The sequence below is a fragment of the Nicotiana tomentosiformis genome, chromosome 10, assembly GCF_000390325.3.
Source record: "Nicotiana tomentosiformis chromosome 10, ASM39032v3, whole genome shotgun sequence".
Lineage (NCBI taxonomy): Eukaryota > Viridiplantae > Streptophyta > Magnoliopsida > Solanales > Solanaceae > Nicotiana > Nicotiana tomentosiformis.
Window position 1 is genome coordinate 7,368,628 of NC_090821.1, and position 13,348 is coordinate 7,381,975.

At 34.4% G+C, this 13,348-nt stretch overlaps 1 protein-coding gene across 1 annotated transcript in view; it reads right to left on the minus strand.

Moving 5' to 3' along the window:
* Positions 1-8,511: 8,511 nt before the first annotated feature.
* The window catches only part of LOC104111740 (uncharacterized), a 39,810-nt gene continuing 34,973 nt past the window's right edge, over positions 8,512-13,348 (minus strand). Inside the window, exons 2-3 of the mRNA XM_070186402.1 lie at positions 8,974-9,256; positions 8,512-8,784 (exon numbers count right to left, since the gene is read on the minus strand). Of these exons, the coding sequence (XP_070042503.1) occupies positions 8,512-8,784; positions 8,974-9,256 (556 nt within the window). The remainder of the gene's footprint in view (positions 8,785-8,973; positions 9,257-13,348) is intronic.

Genomic DNA, 13,348 nt, shown 5'->3' on the forward strand with positions numbered 1-13,348 from the left:
AGGTAACACTTTGTATCTACGAGTAGAAAGCATCTAAGGGCGACAAAGAATAGTTGATCTTCTGATTGGCACTCTAATTTATTTGAGTATAGATCCATTATTTATTTTTTTAACTAGAAAAACTCAGGCACGTCATAGATATATGCTTGGTCTGGTGACATTTAATCCCAAGGTCTTGAAACTAGTTTCTTTTAGTTCCTTTGTCTCCACATAACCATTCTATAATACATATGGGCTATGTTTGTTAATTGTACACGAGCCCATCTCCCAATTAGGTGGTACACTCGGTAGGTTCTTTAAAAACACATATAGAAACTCGTTAATCATCGAGACTAACTCAATAGTCAGTTAATCAACTCTGGTGCCCCAAGTTATAGTTAGATACAATACATACTTATTATATATAACTTCTGATGATGAGGTAGCTTTGCCTGTAGGCACACCGCGAATCATTTATATTCAATAATAGGTTAAATCGAGAAAAAGCAACACGACGTTGACCAATTCAAGCCAAAGATAGCCTCAAGATAAATCGTGTCAAGTAATAACTAGCTCGTAAGTGTACCATGACGACCTTGAACTACGTCCACATAAGTTTGATAGACCAACCAATAATAGTAGACTCCTCCACTTGGATCGAAATTATAAATAGTACATTTAAGTACTCAAGTCCTATCGTCATCTACATAGCCTTCTTATTAATTTGTTGCTGTCTTCCTCAAACTTAAGCTTTACCAAACAAAAAGTGTGCGAACTGATTACTTTTCTCGCACAGTCATGCCATTCTTTTTAGTACTCAAACTTTCTTTATGGTTCTTCTCTTCTCCTCATGGCGCGTGGCAGTACTAATACTTCATGCTTTACTTTTACCTTGACAACAAATCATGCCACTCACTGAGTTTCATACTCAGCCTCTTATTATATTGGTGCATTAAGCCTCATATTTTAAGTCTTAAATTCTCTCGCAATCTGGAATATATTCATCCACAAACCTCCACCATGAACATGTTGCTCATGCCCAATGCACTTGAATAATATATACTTACGCCACAGTAACTCTTATAATATCTGATCACGATAGCACTAATAATAAAAAACATCACTTCAAGAGGCATTAAACTAGGAATTGTATAATCGTTATAAATATAACTCAAAATAATAATATCGAACAAGGAAAAACAAGGTAAGAGATATAGAGAGAAGGAGAGATTCTTATTTCTTCTTCAATTGTATATTTTTTCCTATATATTACAAGACCTTTATATAGGCATGAAAAGTGAATAAAAATATGTCATTGAATATGTCATTAAGCATAGAAATATGCCATTGAATATGTCATTAAACATTTGAGAAGATCATGTAGGAAGACTAGACATCCAACATAATTTGATTTCTCTTATAACACTCTCCCCTTGGATGTCCATAGATAATGTGCCTCGCTTAAACCTTATTAGGAAAAAATCCTATGGAAAAAAAAATCATAGTAAAGGAAAAAGAGTACACATGTTTAGAAATACGCCTTTTGGTTGTCTCGTTAAAAACCTTGCAAGGAAAACCCAGTGGGACAAAACCTTATAAGGAAAAAAGAGTACAACGCGTATTAACTCCCCCTGATGAGAGCATCAATTCACATCCTTGAGCTTTCGCATCCCAATCTTGTACACTAGTTTCTTGAAGGTTGACGTCGGTAGAGATTTGGTGAACAAATCAGCCATATATCACTTGAACGGATCTGTTGCACATTGATATCACCATTCTTTTGAAGATCATATGTGAAAAATAATTTTGGTGAAATGTGTTTTGTCCTATCCCCTTTTATAAATCCTCCTTTCAATTGGGCTATGCATGCTGCATTGTCTTCATACAAAATTGTGGGTAATTTATCACAATTCAAACCAAATTTGTCTCGAAGAAGGTGTATTATAAACCTCAACCATACACATTCTCGACTTGCTTCATGAATAGCAATTATCCAGCATGATTAGATGAAGTAGCCACTATTTATTGCTTAGTCGATCGCCAAGATATGGCAGTACCTCCATATGTAAACACATAGCCTGTTTGAAATTGAGCCTTGTGTGGGTCAGATAAATACCCAGCATCGACATAACCAACAAGATCGGGACTGCAATCATTGCCATAAAATAATCCCATATCGATAGTCCCTTTTAGATATCGCAATATGTGTTTGATTCAATTCCAATGTCTCCTTGTAGGAGCAGAGCTATATCTTGCTAAGATATTAACTGAAAAAGTTATGTCAGGCCTTGTAGTGTTAGCAAGATACATAAGTGCACCAATTGCACTAAGATATGGTACTTCAGGACCAAGAAGTTCTTCATTCTTTTCTTGAGGTCGGAACGGGTCCTTATTCACATCAAGTGATCGAACAATCATCGGAGTACTTAATGAATGTGCTTCATCCATGTAAAACCGTTTCAATACCTTTTCTATGTAGGCAGATTGATGAACAAAAATACCGATTGCCAAATGTTCAATTTGCAAACCAAGACATAATTTTATTTTTCCGAGATCTTTCATCTCAAATTCCTTCTTTAAATAATCAATTTTCTTTTGGAGTTCTGTAGGAGTTCCAATAAGGTTTATGTCATCAACATATACAGCAAGTACAACAAACTTCGATGTTGTTTTCTTTATAAAAATACATGGAAAAATGGTATCATTTATATAACCTCCATTTAATAAATACTTATTAAGGTGGTTATGCCACATTCTACCTGATTTCTTTAGACCATACAAAGATCTTTGTGAAATGACCCAACCGGTCATTTTAACTTTTAGAATCCCGTTCCCTAAAATAAAACTTTTCATATGTATTTTTAATGATTTATGACTTGCGGAAATGGTTGGTTCGGGATTTGAAAGTGTTTGGGTTGAAACCGGAACACTTGGTTCCTTAAGTTGGCCTTAAAGTGCTAAATTTGACTTCGGTCAATATTTTGAGAAAAATGACCCCGGAATAGGATTTTGATGATTCCAACAGCTCCGTATGGTGATTTTGGATTTAGGAGCGTGTTCGGAATTTTATTTGAAAGTCCGTAGTTAAATTAGGCTTGAAATGACTAAAATAGGAATTGAAGTTTGGAAGTTTGACCAGAGAGTTGACTTTTTGATATCAGAGTCGTAATCTAGTTCTGAAAATTTTCATAGCTCCGTTATGTTATTTATGACTTGTGTAAAAAATTTGAGGTCAATCAGACTTGAATTGATAGGTTTCTCTACATAATGTAGAAGTTGGAAATCTTAAGTTTCATTAAGCTTGAACTGAGGGATGATTCGTGATTTTAGCTTTGTTTGGTGTGATTTGAGGATTTGACTAAGTTTGTATGATATTTTGGGACTTGTTGGTATAATTGGTTGAGGTCCCGAGGGGTTCGGGTGAGTTTCGGATGACTAACGGATCACTTTTGGCCTTTGGAACACTGCTGATAGCTGCTGGTATTTTCTTTTGGTATCCTTATACGCTATCGCGTAAGTTGATCTGCGATCGCGTAGAGTAATTTAGTCAGAGGTAGAATTTTTCTACGTGATCGCGTGAATGGGGTTGAGATCGCGTAAGGTTAATTTAGGCAGCTGGAAATTTGTTCACTGCAATCGCGTGGATACGTCCGCGATCGAGTAGGTTTGGGCCAGCGTGTGAATCGCGATTGCGTGTTATTGTTTGCGATCGCGTAGGGGAAATTCGAGAGGAAGCTGGGCTACGCGGTTGTGCTACGCGATCGCATGAAGAGGGATACGATCGCGTAGAGTCATAACCTGGTGCATCGCGATCGTGTGGGACTTGATGCGATCGCGTAGGGTTAATGTTTGGGCAGAAAATTTGTGCTACGCGATCGCGTGAGTAAGTTTGCGATCGCGTAGAAGAAATCACTAGGCAGAGAGTTTAAGTTCTAAAAATGAGACATTTTCTAACGATTTAGAGCTTGGATTTAGGTGATTTTTGGGAGATTTTCAGAGAAAACAACATGTTAAGTGTTCCTAACTCAATATTGGTTAAATTACCCGAATCCATCACTATTTTTATCATTTAATTGGTGAATTGAGTTGGAAAAGTTTGAAAACCCTCTTGGATAGATTTGAGGATTTGAGGCCCGAATTATTGTATGAATTTAGTGATTTTGGTATGGGTAGACTCGTGGTTGAGTGGGTGTTCATATTTCGTAACTTTCGCCGGATTTCGAGACATGGGTCCCACAGACGAATTTTTAATTAATTTCAGAATTTTTATTGCAAATATAGTATTTTCTCATAGAATTGATTCCTATAATTTTTAGTGATTGTATCGATTATTTTTGGCTAGATTCGAGCCAGACATAGTTGGATAATCGTGAAAAAGGCCTTATAGTGGATTAAATTGAAGCAAGACGAGGTAAGTCTCTTGTCTAATCTTGTGAGGGAGAAATTACCTCATAGGCGATTAAAATTAAATAATTGTTGCTAATTGTGGGGGCTACGTACGCACGAGGTGACGAGAGTCCGTGCGTAGCTACTATTAATGCTAAAGTCCGGGTAGTTTAGAACTCAAAGCATGAATTACTTGTGTAAATTATATTCTTTGTTTAATTAATATTATTTGATATATACATATATTGTGAATTGTTAGATAAAAATATTAAAGGATGAAAATCTCATATACTTGATTTTCTGTTTAAATTAATTAATTGTTAAGAGAAATTATTCTTCCTCCCGAATTTATCTTATAATAAATATACTCTCCTTCCGGAGGTACATAAGAAAATGTCCTTTTTTGTGGAGCGGGCCGAACGCCTCGGCAGGATAGATGCATCTACGGATCGCGCCGCACGTCCCTCGACAGTGTACACGACACTCTGGATCGGGCCGTACGTACTCGGCAGAAATCGTGCTTAATAATAATAATTACACGATACCTTAATAATTTATTTCAGCTTGCGAAGCTAATTGATAAATTAAAAAAAATCTTTGAAATTTAATGAATTATTATTCTTGCTTGTTAAAGAATTAATTGTTATTCTTGTAAATGATATTTGTGTAGTATATTGAGAATTGAAGGAATTTAATTAATATATTGAGAATTATTGCATTTGAAGGAATTTGATTATTTTCGCTGATTAAATAAATTATTTTAAATTTTATAAATCATGTTGATTTAAATATCCTAATTGTATTTCAATTATTATTATTGACCCATAGTGAGTGTCAAAGTCGGCCATCTCGTCTCTACCACTTCGAGATTAGGCTTGATACTTACTGGGTACACGTTGTTTACGTACTCATACTACACTTGCTATACTTTTTATGCAGGAACTGAGGCAAGTACTAGTGGGGGACCTATCATCTTACACCCACATTATCTAGGGGCATAGTGGTGAGCTGTTTCTCTGATCCATTCTGCAGCTATTAGTATCTCTCTTTGTATTTTTCATTCTATCTATTTTTATTTCAGACAGCATTTGAGGTTTTGTATAATCTACTAGATACTCATATACTTGTGACACTAGGTCTTGGCACACATATTGGTAGAGTTTGGATTTTGTTATTTCTCTTGGTTTTAAATTTTGTCAATGAATGATTAATTTATTAAGTTGGCTTATCTAGCCGTAGTATTGGGCGCCATCACGACCTATAGGTAAAATTGGATCGTGACACTTTGTAATTTGATTGAAAATATTTCACGGGACTTCGAATTATGTGCGTCCGACATTTTAAATCCCTGGAGAATTTTCATGTATATCTCATTATCAAGTGAGCCGTAAAGGTAGGCTGTAATCACATCTATTAAATGCATGTCAAGCTTTTCATGGACAGCAAAACTAATGAGATAACGGAACGTTATAGCATCCATAACAGGAGAATGCGTCTCTTCATAATCGATACCAGGCCTTTGTGAAAATCCTTGGGCAACAAGGCGTGCCTTATATCTTTGTACCTCATTTTTCTCATTCCTTTTACGTACAAAAACCCATTTATAGCTAACAGGCTTAACACCATTTGGTGTTTGGACTACATACCCAAAAATTTCACGTTTTGCAAGTGAAGTTAATTCTGCCTGGATAGCATCTTCCCATATTGGCCAATCATTTCTCTGTCTACATTTATCAACAGATTTTGGTTCAAGATTCTCATCTTGTTGCATTATTTCAATAGCGATATTATAAGAAAAAACGTTATCGATAACAATATTATTTCGGTTCCATCTTTTTTCCGTTGAGACATAACTTATTGAGATCTCTCCATTCTTATCATTTTCAGGTACCTGAACCTCCCTTGAGGTTTTATCATTTGTTATGTGTTTGTGCTCTTCTTGAGTCACTACCTCCGTATTATGATCACTTTGATCATTTGCTCCTTTTTTTTTCCGAGGATTTTTATCCTTAGAATCGATAGGTCTACCACGTTCCAAGCGTGGTTTAAACTCATTTGCTTTAATTAATTGTCCTACCAGGATATTCACTCGAATTGGAGCATTAGCAGCTGGAATATGTAACTTAGTCACCCTTGGTAGGTCAGTGAATGCATCTGGCAGTTAATTTGTAATATTTTACAAATGAATTTTCTTTTGAATCTCTGGTTCACATTGATTTGTTCGAGGATCTAAATGAGATAGTGATAATACATTCCAATCTATCTCCTTTCTCAGCTGCTTATTTTTCCCCCTAATATTGGGTATACTGATTCATCAAAATGACAATCAGAAAATCTTGCTGTAAATAAATCTCCAGTCATAGGCTCCAAATATTTTATAATAGAAGGAGATTCATACCCAACATATACTCCCAACCTTCTTTGGGGACCCATCTTTGTACGTTGTGGTGGAGCAATTGAAACATATATCGCACAACCAAAGATTCTAAGATGAGAAATATTTGGCTCATGACCAAAAGCCAATTGCAATGGGGAGACTTTATGATAACTTGTGGACCTTATCCGTACAAGTGCTGCTGCATGTAAAATAGCATGACCCCATACTGAAATGAGAAATTTTGTTCTCATAAGCATTTGTCTAGAAATTAATTGGAGGCGTTTGATCAATGATTCCGCTAGATCATTTTGTGTATGAACATGAGCAACCGGATCCTCAATTGTTATCCCATTTGATAGACAATAATCATTAAAGGCTTGGGATGTTAACTCACCAGCATTATCAAGATGAATTGTCTTAATTGCATAAACTGGAAATTGTGCTCTTAGCTTTATTATTTGAGCCAACAATCTCGCAAATACCATATTGCGAGTTGATAGTAAGCACACATGTGACCATCTTGTAGATGCATCTAACAAAATCATATAATATCTGAATGGTCCACATGGAGGGTGAATGAGCCCACATATATCACCTTGTATACGTTCCATAAATGTAGGGGATTCCATCCTAACTTTAATTGCTGATGGTCTAATAATTAATTTGCCTTGAGAACATGCAGCACAAGAGAATTTTTTTAAATTGAAAAATCTTTTGGTTCTTTATTGAATGTCCATGTGAATTCTCAATTATTTTACGCATCATAGTAGAACCAGGATGACCCAACCGGTCATGCCAAATAATAAAATTATCTTGATTAGTAAACTTTTCATTTACTATGGCATGTGTTTCAATCCTGCTAATACTTGTTTTGTATAAGCCGGAGGGAAGAGCAGGTAACATTTCAAGCACATATTTCTTACCAGATATTATTGTAATATTATAAAGATATTCAATCTTTTCATTATTTGTAGTCTCAATATGGTAGCCATTTTGGCGAATATCTTTGAAACTTAATAAGTTTCTTTGAGATTTACAACAATATAGTTCTTCATCAATAGCCAAATTTATTTCTCCTGGTAGTAATAAATTGACTTTTCCAGAACCTTCAATTAATTTTATAATATCGGATATTGTATTAACATTTGATTCTTTCATTACCAAATAAGAGAAATATCTCTTATCTCTTAAAATAGTGTGTGTTGTAGCACTATCCAGAAGACATATATCATCTTTATTAATCTTGAGTCCAACTGAAGACTGGGAAATTTTCATATTCTTCATAAAAAAAATCAAAAAGTACATTATAAGAAAGATGAAAGACAAACAAAATATATATTAAGGAATACATTAGGAATGTAGAAACTAGCAACACATGATACATTAGAAAAATACACTTAAGAAAAATAAACTAGTTACAAACATAACAAAATAATAACTTTTATTATAGATTCATTCCCAGTAAGATGATTGGTTCTTCAGTCAATATCCTCAAAGAAGTCTCCAGCTTCTAAATGAGTAATATTTTCTAGGCCTCTAAAATCATCATCTTTATATGCAAGATGTGCCTCAGAATCATAATTGTTTGAGGGACCTGCTTCATCATCATTATTTTGAAAGGTCAAGTGTGCCTCCACATTATTTTCTTTCTTTCTAAGGGAGGCTTGATAAAGTTTGACAAAATAATCTGGTGTACGACAAATGCGTGCCCAATGATCTTTCATACCACATCGGTGACACATACTAATTTTACCTTTTGAAGGATTAATTTAAGAACCCTTATTGTTCTCCTGTTTATTTCTACCATAATGACGATAATTATTTCGTCCCCTGCCACGTCTACGACTATGTCCACGACCACGGTAATTATTTCTTTTTCTTTCAGACTTATCATATGCTGCTACAACATTCACTTCCGGGAATAGCGTTGATCCAGTGGGACGGGTTTCATGATTTTTTATTAATAGAGCATTATTCTGCTCTGCCGCAAGTAGGCATGTGATTAACTCAGAATATTTCTTAAAAACCTTTTCACTGTATTGCTGTTGTAGCACCACATTTGAAACGTGAAAAGTAAAAAATATTTTTTCTAATAAGTCATCATCTCTGATAGTGTCTCCACATAATTTTAATAGAGAACTTACTTTAAAGATAGCCGAATTATACTTACTTACGGTTTTAAAGTCTTGCAACCTTAAATGTATCCACTCATACCGAGCTTTCGGTAATACCGTAAGTTTTAGGTGATCATATCGATCTTTCAAATTAATCCATAACTCAAGTGGATCTTTTACAGTTAAATATTCAGTTTTTAACCCTTCATGTAGATGATGACGAAGGAAAATCATGGCCTTTGCTATATCCTGATTTGATGCTTCATTTTCTTGTATAATAGTATTTTCAAAACCTTTAGCGTCAAGGTGAATTTCAGCATCAAGGACCCATGATAAATAATTCTTCCCGGTAATGTCTAGTGCCACGAATTCAAGCTTTGACAATTTTGACATATTAAAACTAATCACAAAAGTAAATGGGTTAGAACGAATAAAAATAATTTTCAATTAAAATATACTTGTAAAATTAAATCAGACAACTAATTAAGAAGTTGATCACTTAAAACATGTAGTATAAAAATTAACATAATATATATATATATATATATATATATATGTAAAATAAATAAGAATTATGGAGTATATGAATAAACACAAAGAGAAACATTTAGTATGGTAAAAGAAAAGCAATTTATTATAAACGTGGATTTGAGGAATAACCATATACGGTAATAAGAGTGAATGTATTCAAATATCATTTTTCACCAATTGTAAAGTAATTTAAATTAGTATCTACAATAATTACTTTGTCACCTTGGTTATCACTTTTTTTTTTGGTAGAATGTCTTGAAGATAAGTTTTGCTCTACGCAAGTCCACACATATTTATTAAATTATTTTTGTTAGTTTAACGCACTTAAGATCTATATCTTATATTTTCTTTAACAATAAGCAAAGTAAGAAAACTTCAGTAACATGATCAACTAAAATAAATGCTTAACAATATATGAATTTGTTAATAAATAGCATATTGGTGCATATATATTACCATAAACTAAAAGAATATATAGTGATATACCTGAAGGAGAATCGAACACAACTAGGATGTGATTGTGAAAATAAAGGTGACAATCGTGCTGATAACGTGTTATAAATATAATTCAAAATAACAATATCGAACAAGGAAAAACAAGCTAAGAGATATAGAGAGAAAGAGAGAAAGAGAGGAAGAGAGATTCTTATTTCTTCTTCAATTATGTGTTTTTTTTTATCTATTACAATGCCTTTATATAGGCATGAAAAGTGAATAAAAATATGTCATTGAATATGTCATTAAGCATAGAAATATGTCATTAAACATTTGAGAAGATCATGGAGAAAAAATAGACATCCAACATAATTTGATTTCTCTTATAACAATAAGCACTTTCCTCAAAATTTCTTTCACTATCAAACCCCATAGCCTAGACGTGGATAAGTTATTACACTTTTTACTTTCCTGCTCCGTTCTTTTCCTCTTTAATCTGACTCACAACATAGAGTTAAGTCCATAACCTCTAGTGCTGATAAGTCGCTCTTAGAAAATAGCCATATATCCTTTGTTTTTTTCCATGTATATAATGCCCAACCAGTTAAAACTGTCTAAACAAGCAGTTATAATGCAAAAGAATAGTACAAAGTTCCTCCACTGCGTAGCAGCAGAGACTACTTCTCAAAAGCTATGAAAATGACAACTAGAACAAAGAAATGACACTACAACATTTTGCCTAAGTGTCTCAATTCTGTAGGCATGCCATCGAAATCCCAGAATTCACATTAGATTGAAGTAATGGTCTCTTCCCAACTTTCCAGTGTATGCCTTCTGCCAAGTGCTCCTTAGTTGGGTTCAACATTACAAGGTTTGGACCATATCCTTAGTTCACTTTAAGAATCACACGTTTTATTTTATTTTTTATTTAAAAGAGGTTCCTTCAAACAGAGTTATCCAAAATTTTACGACCTATCAGTTCTCAACTACAAGTAATATCCCATGTACTCAAGGTCACTCTCGACTGCATATATATTATTCAAAATTTTAAGTCAATTAAGCCGTCCAACAGAGGAGGATATGCTTGTCCGTGCCGTCTGCGAAAGGGATATCCTAAGTTTAAACTCGATTTAGCTTAACTCACGAATAAGGAATGAATGAAGGGAAAACATCCTAAATGTTTAGTAGCCTCAAGGTCATAAGTATGGACGTCTATATACCCATGAACATGACACTACCAAACACTGTTCCATGACCCAGAACTTAAAGCCTAGGCTCTGATACCAACTTTGTCACGTCCCAAAATACTCCATAAACTTGACTGATACCCATTTAACACTACCCGCCAGGCGAACCAGCTTATACCAAATACTTAGCATTTATTTGAGACTCAACTGAAATAAACACAAGATACATCATTTTTATAATTAAATCTGAATAATTAATGATCCAAACTGTCTCATAATAGTTATAAATAATTGTAACCCAAACAGAGGAATAATACTGTCACGACCCAATTTCACCTATAGGTCGTGATGATACCCAACACTACAGCTAGGCAAGCCAACTAGTAATTTAAACACATATTCAACTCTTTAAAAATTAACCGAGTAATTAAACTCTTACAACTTGCAAGAATTAAGACAATATAAAAAGATCTAGTAAATTAGAAAAAAGAATACAGGAACAAAATTAAATCCGAAAACAAATTCTACTAGTGTGTGTGCCAAGACCTGGTGTCACAAGTGTATGGACATCTAGTAGATTACACAAAAATTCCAAATACTGTCTGAAATAAAATAGACATAATAAAATTTCAAGAAGAGGCACTAGTTGCTGCAGAACGACTGAGAAAGACAGCTCACCACTAAGCCTCTGGATAACGAGAATGCGCGCTGATAGGTCCAACTATATCACCTGTCTCAGGTCCTACACAAAAAAGTGTAGCAAGTGTAGCATGAGTACGTAAACAACGTGTACCAAGTAATTATCAAGCCTAATCTCGCAGAGGTAGTGACGAGATACCGACTTTGACACTCACTAAGGGTCAAATATAATAAATAAAATAACAATATAAATATTTAAATCAATATGATTTATAGAATTTATAATAATTTTCGTTAACCAGCAGAAATAATTAAATTCCTTCAAGTACGACAATTCCCCATTTATTTAACTTCATAAGCTGCAATTAAAATATCAAGGTATGGTGTAATTATTATTATTAGGCACGATTTCTGCTGAGGTCGTATGACCCGATCCAGAGTATCGTGTACACTGCCGAGGGACATGCGGCATGATCCATAGATGCATCTACACTGCCGAGGTATTCGGCCCGCTCCACAAGAAAGGAGGACATTTTCTTATGTACCTCCCGAATGAGATATATATATATATATATATATATATATATATATATATATATATATATATATATATATATATATATTATGAGATTAATAAAAGAGGGTGTACAATTTTTTTTAACAATTAATTAATTTATACAAAAATTTAAGTATAGGAGATTTCAATCTTTTACTATTTTTCCAAACAATTCACAGTATAGTTCAAATACTTTAATTAAATAAAGGATATAATTAACACACGTAATTCATGATTTGAGTCCTAAACTACCCGAACTTTAGCATAAATAGTATCTACGCATGGACTCTCGTCACTTCGTGCGTACGTAGCCCCCACAATTAGAAATAATTATTAATTTAAATCACCTATGGGGTAATTTTCTCCTTACAAGGTTAGGCAAGAGACTTACCTCGACTTGCACCAATTTAATCCACTAGTAGGCCTTTTCCTCGATTATCCAACTCTGAATGGCTTGAATTTAGCCAAAATAATTCGATACAGTCACCAAATATTATAGGAATCAATTTCAAAAGAAAATACTATATTTTTCAATAAAAATCCGAAATTAACTCAAAAATCATCTATGGGGCCCACGTCTTGGAATCCGGCAAAAATTACGAAATATGAACGCCCATTCAACCACGAGTCTATCCATACCAAAATTACTAAATTCCGATAACAATTCATCCCTCAAATCCTCAAATTTATCCAAGAGGGTTTTCAAACTTTTCCAACTTAATTCACCAACTAAATGATAAAAACAGCTTCGGGTAATTTAACAAATATTGAGTTAAGAACACTTACCTCATTGTTTTCTCTGAAACTCCAAATCGGTCCCATTTTCTGAACTTAAACTCTCTGCCCAGTCATTTGCTCTACGCGATCGCGAACCTTCTCACGCGATAGCGAAGCACATTTTTTTCACTGCCCAAATTAACCCTACGCGATCGCAGAATTGTCCACGCGATCGCGAAGCTCAAATTCACAGGCCTACGCGATCGCGAAGCACAAACACATGACCTTCACTTCTGCTCCACTTACTCTACGCGATCGCGACTTTCTTCACGCGTTCGCGAATAACAAACTCCCATATCTACGCGATCGCGACTCTCTTCACGCGATTGCGAAGAACAAAAATCACCACTGCCCTAAATAAGCCTAC